We start from the raw sequence: 24,320 nt of genomic DNA, 5'->3' as shown, positions 1-24,320 counted from the left end.
CTGTCTATTACATTCAATAATATCAGAATGAGTACTAGAACAGCCATATCTGCAGCCTTGACTAGTGACCAAAGAGCAGGGAGGTGGGATGAACCAGCAGGGCCAAGTACCAAAGAATAATTTTGATATTTGTTACGACTTCAGACAGTTTTTGGTGACAGTTTCTGTTAATCATTGATAGTCAAATTCAGATACCCCTCCACTGTTCTGCCTGCTTGAACATGTTGTACAATGCCCCTGTAACAATGAAGAAATTGTTACCATTACTATCTACAGGGGTTCTTGCAGAATTCTGAAATATCTTCAGAAGGCCATTTAGGAAAGGCCCTGTGCAGCCTCTCTAGACTGTGCAGCCATGCCAAAATATAGGTTCTGTGCCTCTTCCCCCACACTGTGCCCCAGAGGGCAGTGCAGTGGCAGAGCCACTGCCTCATAGCACCAGAGACCTAGGTTCAATCTTGACTGTGAATGCTGTCTGTACGGAGTTTGTACGTTCTCCCTGCGACCACATGGGTTTCCTGTGGGTGCTCCTTTCCTCCCACATTCCAAAGATTATAGGTTAATTAGCTTCTGTAAATTGTCTCAAGTGTGTAGGATAGACCTAGTGTACGGGGGATCGCTGGTCGGCAAGGACTCTGTGGGCTGAAGGGTCTGTTTCCACACTGTATCTCTAAACTAAACTAAACTTGATCATTTTGATATGGAGAATCAACTAAGGTTTTCTCTCACTGCTGATCAGAAATAATAAATTTAGTTTTGAAGTGGACTAGAACCAGTTTCAGCGTGACTTGCGATCCCTGGAGTCAGCCTCACATGGTTCTGTCAAAAACAACTGTGATTAATGATCACAGTCTTTGTCTTGCATATGGCGTGCACAGCCTAAAGTTGTAGGACAACTTGTTCTATTTGATCTTATTTGATTGTGCACACCAGGTTGATTGCATTTGTTGAAACAGGGCGGACCACATGAAGGTTGCAATCTTCCACCCCAGATCACTGTGAAAGATATTGAAGCATGAGTTTCTTCTGTGGGCAGAGGTTTATCAATAAATGTTAACTTTAACTGCAGAGGAGAAGCAAAAGGGGAATAATTCAGGTAGCGTAGAATTTTTTCTCTACTGGAGTGCTGTGGGATCTGGAAATGATTTTCTCCAATGCAATTCAACCAAAGTGCGATTGATGTATGGTAGCAGCAGGGAGATTTATATCAGAATAACTAAAATATAACAGAATTGCAAAGTAGCAGCTGGGAAGTATTCAAATAAGTAATGAAAAGCTGTTGAGAAATATGCACCTAGTTTCCCGCTCCAATTTGATGTTTGTAGAAAGGACTGGAGTTTGTTGCAGGTACAGTGCCTTCCTTAATATTCGGGACAATGACCCATCATTTATTTATTTGCCTCTGCACTCCATAATTTAAGATTTGTAAAAGAGAAAAATCACATGTGGTTAAGGTGCACATTGTCAGATTTTTATAAAAGGCCATTTTTATACATTTTGGTTTCACCATGTAGAAATTACAGCTGTAATATATAGTCGTCCCCCCCCCCATTTCAGGGCACCATAATGTTTGGGACACGTGGCTGCTCAGGTGTGTTTAATTGCCTCCTTCATGCAGGTATAAGAGAGCTCTCAGCACCGAGTCTTTCCCCCAGTCTTTCCATCATCTTTGGAAACTTTTATTGCTGTTTATATTTGCATGAGGACCAAAGTTGTGCCAATGAAAGTCAAAGAAGCCATTATAAGACTGAGAAACAAGAATAAAACTATAAGACATCAGCCAAACATTAAGCTTACCATGGATCGATGTATAGAAGATACATGATAAGGGAATAAAGTTCAGTGCAAGGTATAGCCAGCATAGTCTGATCAAGGATAATCCGAGCATCACCAAAGAGGTAGATAGTAGTTCAGCACTCTTTTGTTTCAAGGGTGAATATCTTGTCTAACAAACAGTACAGTGATCTTTCATCTTTTACTAATTTCCATAATATTCATAATATTATTTACTGTTCTATTTTTGAGAGCAATGGTAAAGCCAAAAAGTTAACATTTATTTCTGTTTTAATAAGTATTTTATATGTTTAATGCTTGAAGAAAAGCATACAATTCAATTTGCACACAGTAAAATGTAATTAAACAAAATAATAAATGGAAAGTTTCACATTTGCAAACACTTTAAAAATAAATCTTTTCTCTTCACAGACAGTCCCAGCTTCTGAATGTGAGGGGCCGGAATCAGTCCCAATGTTGATAAATAATGTGAAAATGGAATCGTCTATGTTGCTTGATGATCTGAAGAAAGATTCACCGGTGTTACTCAGCACCATTAAAATGGAACCACCAGAGGAACTGCTTTCAAATGATGATAACCAGCCACAGACAGAACCTGTTGATCTGTCCTTAAATAAATCTAGGACCTCGCCCATAGCGCCACTAGTTACAACGTCATTTCCGGTTATAGCAGCCTCTTCGTTTTCTTCTTTGGACAACTCGTCTATGAGATCAGTCAACATTACTTCAGCCATCCCAGCAGTGTTATCGCCAGGTTCCATCTTGGCCTCCTCCCAGGGGGTTGGTGGCCAGCAGATTCTGCACGTCATACACGCTGTGCCCTCAATCAGTTTACCTAGGAAAATGGGCAACCTCCAACATCTGCCTGTGGTGGTCCAGTCATTGCCTGTGGTCTACACGGCTGTGCAACCTGATGGCATCTTGTCATCAATCACTGTCCCTCTCATTGGGGATGATGGAAAAAGTGAAGGTGCAGGTAAGAACATTGATTGATTTTAGATTGATTCTAAAATTGCTTAGATAGCTTGCAACTTATTATGCAATGAACTCGTGCTCTCTGGTGACCATATTGATTTAGCAATTGGTTATTTTTCCATACGCAGAGCGGTGTGATCTTGCTGTGGTTACCTAGCCTTGAGACATCAGTCAGTTCAGCTGGAGATTTAGGTAAAGCATATTAACTCATGTCTACAGGTTTAGCTAGAATTGCAACTGCGAGTTACATTAAATTGTTGACATTTTTAAAATCAATCTATTTGGAATACTGGAACTCATTTCTATTGTGTTTTTTATTAAACATGTTTTTGAACAAATCCCAATGTAAGAAAGAAGTGGTCAAGTTGTCAATCATCATTTATGTTGCATTAAGTGCTGAGAAGTGTAAAGATGTCCTCTGAGTCTTGGTTTTGTTTGCTGGTACTATAAATGTATTAGGATTATCCCTCTGAGCATGATAATCCTAATACACATTCACCTCAACTTATTGTATAAACTACTAAATAAATGCTTTGCTTTACCCTGCTGAGGGTTGACAACATCTAGCAAAACTGAAACATTGTCTATTGACCTAATGGCATCTTTTTTTGATGATAGTATGGGAATAACTAGTATGGGAACAACAGTAACTGTTGCTCAACCTGGTTACTGGTGTAGATGCGACCATTATTGCATGCAAGAGAAAACAGTGGCACAGCTGGCAGAGCTGCTGCATCACAGCACCAGAGACCCGGGTTTGATCCTGACCTGCATATTCTCCTTGTGACCACATGGGTTTCTTCTGGATGTTCTGGTTTCTTCCCACATCCCAGTGACGTGTAGTTTGTAGTTTAATAGACTTCTGTATATTGCCCCTCGTATGTAGGGAGTTGATGCAATAGAGGGATGACATAGAACTGGGGTGAACAGGTATTTGATGGCCTTAGTGGGCAGAAGGGCCCGTTTCCATGGTGTATTTCTTTCTCTAAAGAGATCAACATTTAAAATGGTGAAATACCCATGCCTGCGTAGCTGGTCATAGTGCGAACACCATCAGGTTCGCCGATGACACCACTGTGGTTGGCCGAATCACAGATGGGGACGAGTCAGAGTATATAAGTGAGATCGACCGACTGACCAAATGGTGCCAGCACAACAACCTGGCTCTCAACATCAGTAAGTCCAATTATGGTCCACAAACTGATTGTGGACTTTAGTAGGGGAAGGATGAGGGCCCACAGTCCTGTTTATGGTGGAGAGGGTCAATAACTTCAAATTCCTGGGCGTGCATATATCAGAAGATCTTTCCTGGACCCAGCACACACCGATGCAATTGTAAAGAAGGCACATCAGCGACTCTACTTCCTGAGAAGATTACGGAGATTCAGCATGTCGAAGTGGATTCCCCTAAACTTCTACAGGTGCACGGTAGAGAGCATTCTGATTGGTTGCATCGTGGCCTGGTTTGGCGATTTGAACTTCCAGGAGCAAAAAAGACTACAAAAAATTGTGACCACTGCCCAGCCCATCACCGGCTTTGACCTCCCCATATTAAAGTATGGAATAACCGAATAAGAATAAGGAGAGTATATAAGTGAGATCGACCGACTGACTATGATTGCGATTAACTATGCACCTCAATTCCTCATTTGAGGTGTTTTGAATTGCATTAACTAGGAGCTACCCCTACTGGCATAGCACAATGTGCTTAATTATGGGCATATTCTTCATTTTAATGGCAATGGGTACAGCCACAAAGTTTCAGGGAACATAATATACTTATAGTTAGTTAGTTATAATAATGTTTACATTCGTTTTTTAAATTTCATATGAATATTTTGAAACTGCCAATGGGTGCAAAATATTGATGTGCTATTGTAGATCTTTTTTACTGAAATTTAAACAACAGTTGGCCTTAAACCACCCTCCTCCCTCGGTTTCAATAAGAAGATTTCTGTTCCAAAATACAAAGTGAAGGTGATAGCTTTGGTCCAATCACTCTTGCCTCCGAGGCTGTGGGTACAAATACAGTGATGAATGCATAATCTAAACTGGCACTAAGGTGCATAACTAAGAAGTTGACTCATTACATCAGTCACTGACAGTAAGCGTGCAGGTACAGCAGGCAGTGAAGAAAGCAAATGGCATGTTGGCCTTGTAGCGAGAGGATTTTAGTATAGGAGCAAGGAGGTCCTACTGCAGTTCTGCAGGGCCCGGGTGAGACCACACCTGGAGTATTGTGTGCAGTTTTGGTCTCCTAATTTGAGGAAGGACATTCTTGCTATTGAGGGAGTGCAGCATAGGTTCACGAGGTTAATTCCCGGGATGGCTGGACTGACATACGATGAAAGAATGGGTCGACTGGGCTTTTATTCACTGGAATTTAGAATGATGAGAGGGGATCTTATAGAAACATATACAATTCTTAAGGGATTGGACAGGCTAGATGCAGGAAAAATGTTCCCAGATTTGGGGGAGTCCAGAACCAGGGGTCACAGTTTAAGAATAAGGGGTAGGCCATTTTGGACTGAGATGAAGAATAACTTTTTTACCCAGAGAGTTGTGAATCTGTGGAATTCTCTGCCACAGATGGCAGTGAGGCCAATGCACTGGATATATTCAAGAGAGAGTTAGATATAGGTCATAGGACTCACAAAATCAAGAGAGATGGGGGAAAAAGCAAGAACAGGGTACCGAATTTGGATGATCAGCCAGGATCATGTTAATAACGGTATAACAATTACAGCACGGAAACAGGCCATCTCGGCCCTACAAGTCCGTGCCGAACACTTATTTTCCCCTAGTCCCATCTACCTGCACTCAGACCATAACCTTCCATTCCTTTCCCATCCATATACCTATCAATACATTGAATGGCGGTCGGTGCTGGCTCGAAGGGCCTAATGGCCTACTCCTGCACCTATTTTCTATGTTTCTATTGTCCTGAGGCTATTATCTGCTGTTAAAACAGCATTGCTGATCTCCCCCTTACCTTTAAATTGTTCTTGAAATTAGAAAATTTGTTACCTTCTATTTGAAAACTGTTATTGTGCTATCGTCCTTGTGGAAACGGATCCTGTTCAAGAACAAGTGTCAATAGCAGATTTTCTGGTGTTAGGTGCTAGACAAGACAGAAGTTGCAAAATAGACCCCAGAAAACTGCGCCAAGGCAGGATCACAGTCACCACACATTGGGGAGGGTTCAGCAGGTTTCCCCTTCACGAATCCATGGCCAAAAACACCAGGAGACTTTCAAAAACAGAGCGGTCATCCTCAGAAATAGGAGAAAACCTTCTGACAAATTAGATGGCACCTAAAGCCTTCCTCGCCCAGGGAGGTACCCTCTAAATAACACTTCTTGCAGGAAGAATAATTAGGCAGATGGTTTTCACTGACATTTATAACCTCTGAACATTATGAGCACAACTCGTACAAATGCTTGCCCAGGTCTCAGTCAGCGCCAGGGACACCAGCACTCTCAAAAATGTTACCTCAGGATCCTCGCTGGCTTTTCCTTGGATATCTGTCACATAAGGTGCTTACTTGTATAATTTCTGCCTTTCACGAATACTCAAATCTGCAAAGTGGCTAACCTTTCCCTTGTGATAACTGTGTCTTACGCTCATCGCTGGAAAGGGCATTTTACTCCATTGCAGCATTTATGGAAGCCACACATGCCGTTGCGTTTACCTTTCCGGCACCTTTCTGCCACGAGAGCCTTTTGTGGAGGGAGGCTGCTGCATCTTGGGCAAAATGTTCTTCGGTTTCTCTGGATGCTGCCTTCTTTCGTTGCGGCATGTACTCATTGTTTGGAATTGCTCCCCTGTTGTTGAAACAGTGCCGGATGTATTGTGTTGTGACCTTTTATGGTATTCTTCCTGAAGTCAAGGCTCTGTGGAAAACTGGGATAGGTTTTGCTATAATCTATTCAATCAGATGTTTTATTAACAACTGGCAATAAATCCCATTAAAGCTGATCTGTATGTGGAACTTTAATATGCTTCAAATGACTCATGATGTAAAAATCCATCCCACTATTCAAGGGAGTACTGCTCTGATCTTGCCCTCAGTTTTTTCCCATAACCTTGACATTTATTTGCTGCTATTTGATGGATCTTTTTGTGTATATTCATACATGGTGAATGAAGATGGTTTTTGTTGATGGAGGTCTATCAAACCAAACCCCAGGACTTTACAGCAGGATTTCCTTGAGATGGAGTCCCATGGACCAGCCATCTTCAGCTTGTTGATGTTCTGTCATAAGGTCAGATGGTTGATGGTTGACCAATCTTTGATTCCATTTGCATCGTCTTAGAAAATTAGATAGTCCTCACCTGCATACAACAAGACTGTAGACTTTAGAGATACAGCGTGGAAACAGGCCCTTCGGCCCATTGAGTCTGTGCCGACCAGCGATCACTCCGGACACTAGCACTATGTTACACACTAAGGACAATTTATAATTTACAAAAGCCAATTATCCTACAAACCTGTATGTCTTTAGAGTCTGGGAGAAAACTGGAGCACCCGGAGAAAAACTCACCCCTCACAGGGAGAATGTACAAACTCTGTACAGACAGTACCTGTAGTCAGGATCAAACCCTTGTGCTGTGAGACGGGATCTTTTCTGCTGCACCACTGTGCTGCCCTTGAGAATATGTGGGCATGGTTATCATGATAAGTGGCAAATAATGAAAGTGCCAGAGAATGATCATCTCAAACCAGCAAATGTAACCATTTGCTAGTGCAGTATCTTCATTCCAGCCTTAGATTACCTGCTCCTTCAGTCTTCAGCCATTCTTTTACCCACCTAAGTTAAACCTTTCTGCTGCACTTGTACCTGGGCCTCATTTTCTACTCTTCAAAACTCCTGTTCATTATTCCCTTACCTGTATCCCAACTTGCACCAGGTTATTTGTGCTCTTGACCTCCCCATTCACTATCTGATTGCCTTGGATATAAGTACAACTGCACTTTGATTTTAAAATTCTTAAATTTTTCACTCTTCCTGTGGCCCTTCTTTTCCTACCTGTACAGACTTCACTATCTGGTCAATTCTCCAAGATATCAGCACTCATCCGGTTCTGAAGGTATCCCGGTTTTAATTGCATTGTCTGAAGCAATAATCCTTTCATAGCGTAGATGCATAAAAGGCCCTTTGTCTAACCTGTCCATGCCTACCAAGATGTCCCATTTAGGCTACACCTATTTGCCCGCATTTGGACCATCTTCCTCTAAAGCTTTCCTATCCATGTACCTGTTTGGATGTGAAGCACTGGAAATCCCACCCTGAAGAGCACTTTCCTTCTTTTCCTGGAGTATATCCTCTAAACCTATCCTCTGTACGTGAGCTATTGGTCTTTTGGCCCAATAATATCTTACGTGAATCAATGAATGTTCCAATGCCTTGAATTATTTCATTGATATAAAAGAATTGTTAAATACGTGTTTTCTCCACCATATTCCAACACAATGGTGCATTCTTGCAAGGGAGATGCAGTATTACACATTTGTTGGTATGGAAAGGTCAATTACAATGTGGTGCTTTGATTCTCAGTCTGAAAATTGTAATGATGTGTTCTCCCGAAGGAAGAGACAAGAACTGTGCAAAGAATAAACTGCGGTAGGAACTCCACAGGTCAAGCGGCACCCGGATGCTGCCTGACCCATTGAGTTCCTCCAGCATTTTATATTTTGCTCCAGATTCCAGCATCTTGTGTCTTCTCAAGGACAGTGCAATTGGACAACAGCTGTCAGTGCATTTCAACACTACTTCCTATGTGAATATTGAGCAAACAACTATAACCATGTCATCCTAATTCAGTGGATAGCATTGTCTAAAATTGTACATTTTATTTCAGCAGCATTTCAAATAGAATTTCAGCAGCTTTTCTAATAATCACTTTCTCTTCGATTTGCCACCTTTTGTGTGCTTGGATTGATAAATACAGAGATTTCTGTACACTCACTAGTTTTTGATGCCAACCATTAGCCTAAAGACTAAATTTACAGGTGATACATTATCCCCTTGTCTCTGGTGTGTGTTAGAACATAGAACATTGCCCTTTGTCCCACAATGTTTGTGCTGAACATGATGCCAAGTTAAACTGATCTCATCTACCTATATGTGATCCATATCTGCAAATAACAAGACATTAGTGCTCGCGTATATTTAGAAAAAAACAAGTCCACAATAGTGCAAGAAATGGGCTGTAGTGTTCTGTTGTCGATGTAGGATTAGAGTTGTGTTCTAGAACCTGATAGTTATAAAAAAAAGTGACTGTGCCTGAATCTGATGGCGTGGGACCAAGCTTCTGTACCTCCTACCCAATGGTAGCAGTGAGAAGAGGGCATGATGGGGACCTTGATGATGGCAGTGCCTCATATAGACGTTTTCAATGGAAGGGAGGGCTGTGAGTGTGATGGATCAGGCTGAGTACACCACTCAATGTAGCTTCTTGCCGTCCTGTGCATTTGCATTGCCGTACAATGATGCAACCAATCAGGTTATTCTGATTTTGACGTTACGGGAACTTTGTTAATTGTTTTGCACTTTTAGTTCTATAAATTTTGCTTACTGGCGATGGACTATGTTGGAAACGCTAACCATCTGAACAAAGATTAAAAATCAGTACTGGCAAAACAAGGAGGTTCAATAGTCAAGAGTGTTTTATTGCACTGTGTCCCGAAATGGAAGAATGAAATTCTCACATGCAGCAGCACGATAAACATAGTACTCTGTAAACATAATAAATGTCAAAAGGAATTCAGTATATCTACACATGGACATACATACACACATGCACGCAAGCGCACACACACATGGACGTGCACACACCTATAATATATTTGAGACAAACAAACAAACAATAATAGTGCAAAGACAAGAACTATATCCCCCAAGTCTGTGTTATTTTGAGCTTAGTTTCGACTTGTAGTGTTTAATAAACGGATGACAGTGGGGAAGAAGCTGCTCCTGAACCTGGATGTTATTTTTTCGGGCTCCTATACCATTCATTGTATATGTAGGCATACAGGTGCATCGTTTTCCCATTTAACAAAAAACTGTCAAAAAAGGCAAATTTAAGAAATCCTCTTGTTTGAGTAGAAAATTGTTCTTCAGAAGATCTCAATACACTTTATTTACAACTATTATGTACCCGATACAGCTGTGAAGCATGTCTGCTAATTGTCTGGGGATGTAAATATTTGTGCCAATTGTATGTTCATCACCTGCAAATGTTGGCCTTGAATCATCACAAATAATTCTTGTGACTGAAACAATGAATGAAGAGTAAATGAAGAATATCGAGAAGTGTGGAGGAACAAAGGATCATTCAGTTGTACGACTGCAGTTCCCCAAGATGGCAGGAGGTCAATAAAATGGTTAAAAATCCCAGCAGGATTCCTTTTGTAGCTGAAGCATGGAAGACGAGAGCATGGAGGTCACTGCTGAGCTGTGCATAATGCTAGTTTGCCCACGGAGTACTGCAAGCTGTTCTGATCACCACATTACAGGAAAGATGCATTTGCACTGGAGAAGTTGCACAGGGGATTTGATGATGTTTTCAACTCTCAAATTTTAGCTGGAAAGCACAAGTTGACAAGCTCAGTTTATTTCCAAGACACAATACGGTTTTGTATGCCTCATTTATGGAGAAACAGGACTGAATAAATGGAAAAGAAAAAGCCAGGCCCTGGTTTAAAATAATTAGTACAAGATTAACGGTGAGATCTGATAGATCTTAATCAACAGGGTGGTGAAGCCTATCCAACAGTTTGTTAAAGGAAGAAACTATTGTCACGGTTAGAAAGTACTTGTATGTACAGCTCAAGAACACAAAAAATAGCATCAGGAGTTGTCCAACTTGCCCTTCATGGTAATGGTTGATTTGTTCAAGACCTCTTCTGTGCCAGTCCTACATCGTCTTCACTTCCCCAATCACTCAAACATTCATCTACGAAATTTTAAATAGCTTCAGTGATCTCAGCCACACAGCATTGGAGGGTAGAGAATTCCAGAGATTGACCACCAATTGTGAGGAAAAATTCTGATGCACTTCTGTTTTAAATGACTGACCACTGCCTTTGTAAATCACATTCCCTCACTTGCACCTCTCCCTCAATTGGAACGATTTCAACAACTATACCATTATATCTGTTCAGGATCTTGCGTGTCGATTAGATCACCCCTACATTTTCTAAACTCCAAAGAATACAAATCCAATTTACTTTCGCTATTTTTGGCATGACCACACTGTCATCTCAAGAATTAGCATGTCAAATCTATTCTGATCTGCATTCAATGCTAGTATTTCATTCAAATAGGAAGACCAAAAATACCCAGAACTCCAGGTGTGGCCGCACCGCACCCTGTTTAATTGAAGATTATAAATTAAACCACAAAGTACTTATGCTCCAGGATAAGCACTCAACTAAGAAAACCAAGCCCAAAACCAAAGTATTATCTAACTAAGTACACCAACTTACAATGAACAACTCCATATGCAAAAAAACACGAAACAGCTACCTACATATTAATTAGCTCTTTAAAAAAAATGAATCCTGTAGATGCAAGTATATCATTGGGGTTATGAAGTAGTCACCTCTCTTCATTGGTGTTCCATTGAGTTAGGCCCACGAACACCTCGGGAAGGTTTCACCAATCGGTCTCTCGTTCTCTCAATAGACAATAGGTGCAGGAGAAGGCCATTTCGATGTGATCATGGCTGATCATCCCCAATCAGTACCCTGTTCCTGCCTTCTCCCCATATCCCCAATCTAGCTCTCTCTTGAAAGCATCCAGAGAACCTGCCTCCACCGCCCTCTGAGGCAGAGAATTCCACAGACTCACCACTCTCTGTGAGAAAAAGTGTTTCCTCGTCTCCATTCTAAATGGCATACTCCTTATTCTTAAACTGTGGCCCCTGGTTCTGGACTCCCCCAAAATCAGGAACATGTTTCCTGCCTCTAGCTTGTCCAAGCCCTTAACAATCTTATATGTTTCAATGAGATCCCCTCTGTCACTCATCTTCAATAATCCTAGCCCATCATTAAGCGTAACATCACAAATACCTCCCTTGCATAAGACCAAGATACACTTGCACAGACAACAATTACAAAGATAATTTTTCAAAACTCTTTAGGTTCTGGAGCAGTTCCTGAGGATTGGAGGGTAGCTAATATAACCCCACTTTTTAAAAAGGGAGGGAGAGAGAAAACGGGGAATTACAGACCAGTTAGTCTAACATCGGTAGTGGGGAAAATGCTAGAGTCAGTTATTAAAGATGGGATAGCAGCACATTTGGAAAGTGGTGAATTCATTGGACAAAGTCAGCATGGATTTATAAAAGGTAAATCATGTCTGTCGAATCTTATAGAATTTTTCGAAGATGTAACTAGTAGAGTGGATAAGGAAGAACCAGTGGATGTGTTATATCTGGACTTTCAGAAAGCTTTCGACAAGGCCACACATAAGAGATTAGTATACAAACTTAAAGCACACGGTATTGGTGGTTCAGTATTGAAGTGGATAGAGAATTGGCTGGCAGACAGGAAGCAAAGAGTAGGAGTAAACGGGTCCTTTTCAGAATAGCAGGCAGTGACTAGTGGGGTACTGCAAGGCTCAGTGCTGGGACCCCAGCTATTTACAATATATATTAATGATCTGGATGAGGGAATTGAATGCAACATCTCCAAGTTTGCGGATGACACGAAGCTGGGGGGCAGTGTTATCTGTGAGGAGGATGCTAGGAGGCTGCAAGGTGACTTGGATAGGTTGAGTGAGTGGGCAAATGCATGGCAGATGCAATATAATGTGGATAAATGTGAGGTTATCCACTTTGGTGGCAAAAACAGGAAAGTAGACTATTACCTGAATAGTGGTCGATTAGGAAAAGGGGAGATGCAATGAGACCTGGGTGTCATGGTACACCAGTCATTGAAAGTAGGCATGCAGGTGCAGCAGGCAGTGAAGAAAGCGAATGGTGTGTTAGCATTCATAGCAAAAGGATTTGAGTATAAGAGCAGCGAGGTTCTACTGCAGTTGTACAGGGTCTTTGTGAGACCACACCTGGAGTATTGTGTACAGTTTTGGTCTCCTAATCTGAGGAAAGACATTTTTGCCATAGAGGGAGTGCAGAGAAGGTTCATCAGACTGATTCCTGGGATGGCAGGACTTTCATATGGACAAAGGCTGGATAGACTCGGTTTGTACTCGCTAGAATTTAGAAGATTGAGAGGGGATCTTATAGAAACTTAAAAAATTCTTTAGGGGGTTGGACAGGCTAGATGCAGGAATATTATTCCCGATGTTGGGAAAGTCCAGAACAAGGGGTCACAGTTTAAGGATAAGGGGGAAGCCTTTTAGGACGGAGATGAGAAAATCATTTTTTACACAGAGAGTAGTGAATCTGTGGAATTCTCTGCCACAGAAGGTAGTTGAGGCCGGTTCATTGGCTATATTTAAGATGGAGTTAGATGTGGCCCTTGTGGCTAAAGGGATCAGAGGGTATGGTGAGAAGGCAGGTACAGGATATTGAGTTGGATGATCAGCCATGATCATATTGAATGGCAGTGCAGGTTCGAAGGGTCAAATGGCCTACTCCTGCACCTATTTTCTATGTTTCTATACTGCTTGTCATATGTTTCCTTTCTGCCCCCAACTGACACTATTTCTTCTCTGCAAAATCCACCTACTGCCTTACTCTGCTGCCTCTGACATTTGCTTTGCATCCTGATGCAAACTCAGTCCGCAAATTCCTAGCTCTCCAAATAGCGACATGGTTGATCTCGCTATGAAACCTCTACAACCCACCTCTTGCTCTCTATCCTCGCTGATCCACTTCTGCTGCCAACTCTACATATCTAACCCTTTTTCTTTCATATGCCTCATCCACTAAGTTCTCCCAGGGCACCACCAGTTCTATACAATACACTATCCGCTGACTAACTGATCACAACACTATATCAGGCCTCAAACTAGTAGTAATTATTTCCTGCGGAACAACAAGCTTTCCTCCTAAATCTACCCGCATCTCCCAATCATTGACTCCCGGTGCTGACCTGACATACTTATCTACAAGCTTCCCTCCTCTGCCTTTCTCACCCACACGAACAAAATTAATCGCTACACTCGCTTCACTAGTACTTTCCTCCTCTCAATTGCTGCAGCTATGCACTTCAATACCTGGTTATGCCCCCATGTATACCGACACTGAGAAAGACTGGACCTACATCCAGATAAAATATGCCTCAACGTTGCCACCTCTGAACACAAGGGAAAGGCTGGGTCCTTACCTACCCTTTGTTTGAGGTTCTGAGGAACTTTAACATCTATGCAATAAAGATCACTGTGCCATTTGCCTCTTAACTACTTGTACTTGTCGAATAAAATGTGCATAATAAAAGCAAGATTCATCTAAATCCATATATTGGCAATCTCCATTTACATAAGTTTGTTTTTTGACTCTTCCTACTGATATACATAATAACACACTTTTCTACATTAAACTCAGTTGCCAAGTTTTCACTCGTGTGCGCCACCTTTCTATATCATGTTGCAGAGTCCTGATATATTTGCATCTTACTCTCTCACTATAACCATAAGTTGCAGGGCTACAGACCAAGTGCTGGAAAGTGGGATAACGCTCAACATTTCCAAAAGCCGCAGAACCTCTTAGAAACATAGAAACATAGAAATTAGGTGCAGGAGTAGGCCATTCGGCCCTTCGAGCCTGCACCGCCATTCAATATGATCATGGCTGATCATCCAACTCAGTATCCCGTACCTGCCTTCTCTCCATAGCCACAAGGGCCACATCTAACTCCCTCTTAAATATAGCCAATGAACTGGCCTCAACTACCCTCTGTGGCAGAGAATTCCAGAGATTCACCACTCTCTGCATGAAAAAAGTTCTTCTCATCTCGGTTTTAAAGGATTTCCCCTTTATCCTTAAGCTGTGACCCCTTGTCCTGGACTTCCCTAACATCGGGAACAATCTTCCTGCATCTAGCCTGTCCAACCCCTTAAGAATTTTGTAAGTTTCTATAAGATCCCCTCTCAATCTTCTAAATTCTAGAGAGTATAAACCAAGTCTATCCAGTCTTTCTTCATAAGACAGTCCTGACATCCCTCTTGCATTGTAGATTTTCAATGGGATGATCGTCCTGCTCTTTAGAAGCCAATGAATGAAATAATGACCTGATTCTCGAAGAGCTGGGATCATATAGAGCAATAGCTCTGCTAAATACAGACCAGAAATTATTAGCTAAGACGCTGTCAAGAAGACTAAGCAAATACGTTAGTAAATTTATACACCCTGATCAAACTGGGTTTATACCCAAGAGACACTCGTTCAACAACTTGAGACGCCTGTTTAATATAATGCACTCACAAAGAACGATAAAAGAAGACTTATCAATTATTTCATTAGACGCAGAAAAAGCATTTGACCGAGTAGAATGGAAATATCTTTTTTCAGTATTGCAAAAATTTCAATTAGGAGAACATTTTATTTCATGGATAAAGTTGTTACATAACAAGCCAACTGCCAGAATACTGACTAATCAAATACTCTCACTTAAATTTCAATTATCCAGGGGCAATAGATACGGGTGTGCATTATCACCTCTGTTATTTGCCCTTGCGATCGAACCTTTAGATGAAAGCTTAAGAGTACATCCGAATATTCATGGCTATAATATTAAATATTCTAATAATAAAATATCGTATGCAGATGTATATATTACCAATTCCCAAGTTAGCATTCCAAACATACGAAATCTTATAGAGGAATTTGGTTCCATCTCAGGATATAGAATAAACTGGAACAAAAGTGAAATTATGTCAATAAAACCTCAAGATCAGACCCACCTTCTAAAATTTCCTTTTAGAATTGCTACGGAAAAATGTAAATATCTTGGAGTTTACGTAACTGGAAAATACCCTTCTTTATTTCAAGCAAATTTTCCACCATTAATTACCAAACTAAATGCCATTATTCATTTTTTTAAAACACACTAGGGACAATTTACATTTATACCAAGCCAATTAACCTATAAACCTGTACGTCTTTGGAGTTTGGGAGGAAACCAAAGATCGCAGAGAAAACCCATGTGGTCACGGGGAGAACGTACCCGTTGTCGGGATTGAACCCGGGTCTCTGGAGCTGTAAGCGCTGTAAGGCAGCAACTCTACCGCTGCGCCTCTGTGCCGTTGATGGAAAGATTATTTTTGAAAAATTTGAAAGGAAAGCTGAACAAAATGGAAAATGTCATGGTTCTGGGAAAAATGGAATCAGCTGACTCTTCCAAGAACAAATGTGTAGGAAGGAACTGCAGATACTGGTTTATACCGAAGATAGACACAAATGCTGGAGTAACTCAGCGGGCCAGGCAGCATCTCTGGAATCAGTCTGAAGATTGGACTCGATCCGAAACGTCATCCATTACTTCTCTCCAGAGATGCTGTCTGTCCCGCTGAGTTACTCTAGCATTTTGTGTCTACCGAGAACAATGCAGCTAGTCATACTCCTTTCTCCTTTCCCTGCAAATTTTCATCCAAACAAATGGCTTCCCATTCCCATTTAATATTCCTGATTAACTGTACCACTCCACAAGCAGATCATTATTAATCTCTGCTTCTCTTGCATTCTTTTCTGTATTTTTCATCCATCACTTTATTCTGGTTGTTGAAACATTCATTAATGGGACATCCTCTTCTCCCTCCTCCCCCCCCCCCACATCTAAACCTTTCATGGTTTTCTACACCACCATCAGATCTCCTTTTAATCTTCCCTACTTCATGGATTTTGTAGTTGACATCTCTCTTCCCTGTGATCATTCTGGGCCTCCGAAAATGTAAAGCAAATAAGTAGGTTGTCTTTATTCAGTTATTCAGAATAATTGTTTCATTGTATTTTATTTTTGCAGTGAGAATCGATCAGAGTCCCATGTCCCCCACGGAGACTAAAACTGACAGTGAGGAAGATGATGATTCCCCCAACATATCATTTGACAGTGTTCATGAGAGCAACTCTACCATCCTCAATGTGTCGGGGGCAATGAGAGAGTAAGTATTCACATGGCTGTCGACTTTTATTTTACAGATGTAATGGGTACTGGATGTCAACTGCCAACATGTGAGACTAATGCTTCCAGATGCATTGATGGTCATGGCTCTCCTTTTGAGTATATTGCACTGTCTCAATTAATTTACGCACTGCCATGCAATCTAGGCCATCATAAAACATAGAAAGGTTCAGCGCAGAGAAACTAGCCTTTCGTCCGACGATGTCTCTGCTAAATATAATGCCAAATAAACCAATCTCTGCTGCCTGCATATGATACGTGCCCCTCTATTCCCAGTGTATTCACGTGCCTATCTAAAAAACAATTAAAAACTATTATCATATCTGCTTCCGTCGCCACTCCTGGCAGTGCAGTTCAGGCACCTTGCACTCTCTGTCTAAAAACCAACTTGCCCAACACATCCCTTTTAAACTTTCCCCTTTTCATTAATTTGTATTTTCCATCAGCTGGATCTGAAAGTATCTATTGGCATAGTTTGCTAACCAGAGAAAATAAAGTGGCCCATCTCGTATTGAGTCCAAAAGAGCAACAAACCTTTTGAGTGTAGCTGGCTTGGAAACACAGTAAGTTTGTTTTTGAGAGTTTACTGTGCACCAATGGGTTGATAACTATAATTGAAATGACAGAGTGGTGTTATTTGCTTCCTCTTCTTCAGGGAGGACTCGGTTTGGCCTATTGATCCGGCCCGGCTGCTGGAAGATCCGTTTGGGTGAGTGTTTAAGCCAGATTGTGAAGAGAACGGCAAAGGCTGGCGGGTGTTTTGTTGGGTCTCTGTCTGTAATAAACATGGAGAATAACCTGTGACAGTCAGCAAAGGTGACCACTAAAGATGGATCATTGATTGTCAGATTGTGTCACCTGGGTCTCATGATTGACCAGGGCAAACTCATTGTAGTAAGTGTACCCATGTGTAGCTTTTTATTTAGAGCCTGTTCGCCTGCCTGCCTGCGACATTCTAAATCTGTCCGTGGTCTTGGGTCAGGTTCAGACTGGCTGTAGTTGGGTCAGATTTTATTGTTTTATATCCAGGCAAGCCCCTAATCCTTGTCACCTTTTATCGTAGCAGTGAAATAATGTGTAGGGAAAAATCTGAGAAGGCACCAACACTGTAAAATTTGTGCACCACCAGAGAAAATCAAATAACTGAGAGTTATAGAGTTTATAGATTAATGTAACACAGAAACAGGCCCTTTGGCTCACCATGTCCATGCGGAACATGATCATATCTATCTATCATATATCTATTAAAACTCTGTGTGTGTGGGTGTGTGTTTGTCATTTTGCATGTGAAACGTATCTCCTCGAAAACCAGACGCCAAATCGGGAAAATTTTTACATTTTTCAGTAGAGATTTTCCTTGCGAGTTTAGAAATCCACTCCTCTGTACCTTTGGCACAATATTTTCCAGACTTTTTAATTAAAATTGTTGACCAAACTGACCTTTTTTTAAAATCTGACTGCTGCCCAGCTGCTGACGTTACAATAACAGTGAAATTTTTACATCTGGTAGAAAATTTCCTTATGATTTAAAAAATCCAAAACCTCCATAAATTTGGTCGATTATTTCCTGAGATATTTACTAAAATTTATCACCAAACTGACATTTAAAAAAAATATTAAGGTTGCCCAGCTGCTGACCTCGCAATGCTTTTGCACCTGGCCCAACTGCATCCTGGTCCCGCCCCTTCAGCCTGCCAGGCTGTTGATTCCATTGCTTTTCATTGAATTTAATTGAATTATTTGTCACTTAACATCACTAATTCTTAACTTTTAATTTCAAAGACAGTTTAAAAAAAAAAATTCATTGCATTCATTGAGAGCTTAGATCGGACCCTGTGTGTGTGTGTGTGTGTGTGTGTGTGAATATGTGTGTGTGTGTTTGTTGGACGTTATTTAAAAGCAGCATTGTGTTTCAGCCACAGACTACAGCAGGCTCTACTGCAGGATTTGAAGATTTGTTTTATACACTGTATATTAGTATTGTGTGTGTGTCCCAGCAGTGGCTACTGCGCGGAATGATACAGGATAGCAATTTACATATCTCGAACCATGTCTGAGCAAGGAATCAGCATTTCTGGAATAGAAAGAAAGAAAACTGTGGCAAAGATGATAAAAGTGAGGCTTCATTGCATAGTACATTGCTCTTGGCAACAATGTTCAGTCCTACTTTTAAAAGCATGAATTATACCTGAATATACTTTAGAAAAATGATTTTTTATTGGATTAGTCACATCTTTGAGATTTGTGTCACTTGGATCTCTCATGGTGACAGTGCTTAAATTTAGTTCAGTTTTGTTTAGAGATGCAGCGTGGAAACAGGCACTTTAGCCCATTGTGTCCGTGCCAACTATGCAAATCACCTATACACTAGTTCCATCCTCCACACCAGGGATAATTTACAGAAGCCAATTAACCTATAAACCTGCACATCTTTGGAGTGTGGGAGGAAACTGGAGCAGCCGAAGAAAACCCATGCAGTTGTAAATGGCTCGTTTCTAAGCTTCCCCCCAGTCTAGTTTCAGTAAAAACACTGAACCAAGCACTTGAAACAACTAAAATTTATTTTAACAAAAGAGCGTTACAGTTCAACTACTGTACCTATCCCACTGCGGGTTCGATCCTCGTATCTGCCTGTTCAAGCCCTCTGGGCTTCGCTCAGACAGAGACACTCCAGAAGTTCACGCAGTTCCAAGCGCTCTCCCAGAAGATTGACCCTGGACCTCATGATCGCGGACTTTTATATGTCCCAGGACCTCGAGGGGCCAAACCACATGGGGGTGGTCTCTTAATAATCCAATTATAGATATCGATTAACCCCATACATAACAGACAGTTCTCTAACCCAATAATACAGCAGCGTAATACATTATATTCCTACCGGACTTCGCAATGAAACCAACTTAGAAACATTTACCCTGATCTGCCAGAAACCCAGACAAGGCTCAATACCTCATCGAATAAACACTCAGCAAAGCAGAACTCTGCAACATTATTTACAACTATTTACTAGGTGTATGTCTGGTTTGCAGCCATCCAATTCATTCTATGCATTTTGCACATAATTGACAGGGTTTGCAGATGTTCTCATTCTTTGCTTGCAAAATGTATCTAAGCTCCAGACACCTCTTCTCACCTTGTCCCAGCTCTGCAGAGAGCAACTCCAAATAGACAAAATCTCCCAGCAACCCTGAAGCTTTTACCCCATTTTGAAGTCCTAGCCTCTCCAATTTAGCCAGGATTAACACGGTCACAGGGAGAACGTACAAACTCTGTAGACAAAGGGACCATAGTCAAGATAGAACTTGGATCTCTGACGGTGTAAGGCAGCAACTCTACCGCTGTGCCACTGTGCAGCTGTGTTGAACTGATTCATTAATACCATACTGTTCAGTGGAACTAGTTGTGTTGCAGTGAAATTATTGTAGCTTCACAAATATCTTACTGAAACTGTAAGATTAGAGTTACCAGATTTCCCAGGTCCTTTGTGTGAGGAAGTGTTTCTTAACCTCTGTCCTGTCCATGCAGCTTGGTAGTTACGTTGAATTTGCCTTTACCCAACCCTCCCCCAATAAAGTTACAGAGCTGACTAAAGATTGCTGTATAAAGACTAGAGGGTAGCATTTCATTTAACCTCCACACATTTCTATTGAGGATTGTAAATTGTAATTTTGCAATAAATTTACAAATTTGCATTAGAATAAAACATCTCATCAATGAAGAGTTAGCCTCCTTGGAGATTGCTGTGATTGCATCAGCCCGCTCCTAAGGTGGTTAATCGTTGAGAGCTGTTGCCCGGTTTCTGCAGCGAGTCTGCACGCAGTGCTGCTTGCATTATCCCGTTGATCAGTGCTGGCGTGCCACGCCTTGCCACCATACAACAAGCCCCCATTATGAAGGCACAATGTGCCACACCCACTTGTTGAACCAGGTCACATAGCAGCACAGTTGTTCAGAAAGCCGTGTCACATTGCACTGCATGTCTGAGAATAATGTATGCTCTTGTGTCAAAGGCCACTAAGACAAGCCTCTGCAGTTTTCAACCAAATATAACTGAAAACACTCATGAATTTGAGAGTGCAATAATGCTTCAGAGCTACCTCGATAACTCATTATTTCAAATTTTAGTGTCGGACAACAATTCTTCAGTCTTCTCTGCTAAACCATCTCCATTTTTAATTATAGCTGGTATCTGCACATTTTAGGTGAAAGATTTAACTTTTTTCGAGATAATTGTGGGTGAAATTGGCGTGTGTGGTGTTTTTTTTATACTTGTAAATGGAAGTAAAATTGAAACCGGTTCTGGGGTTTACAAACTGCCCAACCTAGTAGAGAATGAGGTGAGGCTGTTAGCGAACTCCTCCCAAATGACAAAACTTTCCTATGTGAATGGGTCACGCAAGCATCCATCTGTATTAAACTTTACCTCTGAACACCAAAACATCAGGAGGCAGTTTGGGGCATAAGGAAGTTACTATCTTTGCCAATTGTGCACAGGAGTTGATTTACTCATATCCTGTGGTGTGTACTAAAACATTTCCCATAGAAAAAACATCTCACTGCCCCCTGTTGGTGGTGTCATTTCAGGTCAGCATAGACTGATTATATAAATAACCATATAACCATATAACAATTACAGCACGGAAACAGGCTGTCTCGACCCTTCTAGTCCGTGCCGAACACATAATCTCCCCTAGTCCCATATACCTGTGCTCAGACCATAACCCTCCATTCCTTTCCCGTCCATATAACTATCCAATTTATTTTTTATGATAAAAACGAACCTGCCTCCACCACCTTCAATGGAAGCTCATTCCACACAGCCTCCACTCTCTGAGTCAAGAAGTTCCCCCTATGTTACCCCTAAACTTCACTCCCTTATTGCTCATGTCATGTCCCCTTGTTTGAATCTTCCCTACTCTCAGTGGGAAAAGCTTTTTCCACGTCAACTCTGTAGTCTAAATGTCTAGCAACTGCATTGCACAGGTTTTTGATGCAACAAAGTATTTCTAGATTTAGCACAAATACCCAATTAGCCAAGGATCTGAATTAATTTGTTTATATACATCATGTAAGCAGGATCTGTGTGAACCATAATTGATTGTCCCCTGATATTGTACATTTCCCTTTGCTTTGTGATGTTGGAGCCAGAGGAGTGTGCTAGCCCTAAGAGGTACATTCCCCATGGCAGCCGCACAACTGCAACAGATCAACTGTTGGTGACATTCCTATTTGTGTTTCTCCTATTCCTTCAGTTCATCTGGCTCTACTTTGGAGTTGCATGCTCCTTGTTGCTCTTCTACATCAAACATCATGAAGCAAATGTCAATTAAGTTTCCACATCTGCCAACAAGACATCCCCAGACTGCCACAGCCAAGGAAATCTCATCTTTGAGAGAGCAATGGCATTCTCAACCATGATCCTAATTCTTGCATGGTTCTTGAGGTATACGTAATCAGAACATTGATTGCACATACAATGTTCTGCAAACAATCAACTGCTTGGTTGGAGAGTGCAAGATGTGAGAAGCCCTGGAGATAGAGAATAGCCTTTATTCTCCAGAATCTGACCAGGCTGCTTTAAAGTCCAGCAGTGTCAATTCTATGAGATGAAGGAGATGTGCGTTTACTGGAAACATAGAATTTGTTCATAAGGTATTTCCTCATGATCCACAAAGTCCTTCACTTTGAGAAAGTGGAAATCCTACCTATTCAAAGATTGTTCTTTATCTCTCCACATCACCATCTATATCTCTCATTTCCCTTAACCCTAACCAGTCTGAAGAAGGGTCTCAACCCGAAACGTCACCCATTCCTTCTCTCCAGAGATGCTGCCTGTCATAGATAGAAAATCTATGTTTCTATGTAACTGAGCGGGACAGGCAGCATCTCTGGAGAGTTACCCCAGCTTTTTGTGTCTATCTTCTATTCAAAGATTAGTTAGGATTATTAAAGAGCATTGTTTTGGTGATGTGCATGCAGTCAATAACTGCCTATGGTTGTGGGAAAGCTATGATGCTGGCAAGTCCCAGTGTCCTACCTGTTTCTCACTGAAATCAGAGTAAATCATTGCTTCATGTATGCAATGTCTGAGTGACTGCTTTGATTTAGCAAAGGATCCAGCAAGTTGGAACACATCAGAGTGCTGAGGAAGTTTAGTATCAATATGACATTGAGCATTCCTGGTAAAAGATGATGCTGAAGCTCTTCCTAGATAAAGCTTGGTAAAACTTTGGTTGTGACAGCTTTGAAAAACTGAGCTTGCACATACATTGTTCATGAGAGAAGTCCAGAGAGATGTGTGTCTGAAGGCTATCTGACTCTTCACATATGGGGATGTCTACCCTGAGATCCCCAACTTCACTTGAGTGTTCACTCATGGCCATTATGATGCCTTAGTAATGCTGTACTGCCAGAAATATAACTGGGATTGTTCTACAATTGTGATATAGTTGGGTTTGTTCTATAGATTGGGATAGTTCTTCAGTCTGAAAAACAGTGCCGTCCTGAAACGTCACCTATTCACGTTCTCCAGAGAATCTGCTGAACCCGCTGAGTAAAGGGCCTGTCCCACGAGCATGTGACTGCATGCGGCAAGCGCAACCTAACGTGGTCGCTTGAGCCATACGGCCTCGCGGGACCAGTCCCACTTCAATCGTTGGAGCCGTATGGAGTTGTGCGTAGCTGGTCCCGACATCGCGCGGGGCTCCGAAAAACTGACACTGTCCAAAAATTCCGCGCGGCACCAGCCTGCCGGCCTGCAGCCGCATTGAGACCGTACACACCGCCTCGACGGGCGTGCGCAGCGTCTCAACGTCGTACGCAGCGTCTTGATGGCGTACGCCTAGCGTGAACATCCCGTGGATTTTGCTCGAACTTCATGTCAATTCATACGGGATCACTCGACCTCCGCGCGGCCCCTGCTTCCAGTTTGGTCTCGCTCGCCGCTTGCAGTCGCATGCTTGTGGGACAGGCCCTGTACGGGGATCACTCAACCTCCGCGCGACCCCCGGGCTGCCCCCGCTTCCGGTTTGGTCGTGCTTGCCGCATGCAGTCGCATGCTCGTGGGACAGGCCCTTTACTCCAACACTTTTGAGCATTTCTAATGTGTTATGTTCTTACTTCAGAAGCTTTAGCACTCTTATTATGAACTATATTAAAAAAAAAACATCTCTGTGGTTTAGTGGCCTTTGATGCCATTGTTGCAGACTGGCAGAGAGTGTTGTGCTGGCACATCTAATACTCGAGACCCAAGTGGCCTTTTGTAAAAAATGGTTGGAGTAATCCTTCTTCAAGAACATTGTTTCAGAGAACAAAGATAGATAAAGTGTATAAGGAGAAGCCACTTAGAGATGTGTTCACACAATTGTTGAAACAAAATCTTAAAGCTGCAGAACAACTGATTTGTGGTTGGGCTTCTAGCCTAACCTCATAGGTGCCTTTACACATGCAAGGGCTCATCT

The 24,320-nt window shown here is 41.7% G+C and overlaps 1 protein-coding gene across 5 annotated transcripts in view; it reads left to right on the top strand.

Moving 5' to 3' along the window:
- LOC129702164 (Krueppel-like factor 12) overlaps positions 1-24,320 on the top strand; it is a 126,797-nt gene that overhangs the window by 83,432 nt on the left and 19,045 nt on the right. For all 5 annotated transcript variants that reach the window (XM_055643779.1, XM_055643780.1, XM_055643781.1 and 2 more), the window contains 3 exons: positions 2,206-2,770; positions 16,702-16,840; positions 17,516-17,569. In XM_055643779.1, coding sequence (XP_055499754.1) covers positions 2,206-2,770; positions 16,702-16,840; positions 17,516-17,569 — 758 coding nt within the window. The remainder of the gene's footprint in view (positions 1-2,205; positions 2,771-16,701; positions 16,841-17,515; positions 17,570-24,320) is intronic.

The sequence above is a fragment of the Leucoraja erinacea genome, chromosome 12, assembly GCF_028641065.1.
Source record: "Leucoraja erinacea ecotype New England chromosome 12, Leri_hhj_1, whole genome shotgun sequence".
NCBI lineage: Eukaryota > Metazoa > Chordata > Chondrichthyes > Rajiformes > Rajidae > Leucoraja > Leucoraja erinaceus.
The sequence above is the reverse complement of the archived record's forward strand: the minus strand, read 5'-3'. Positions and strand labels throughout refer to the sequence as shown.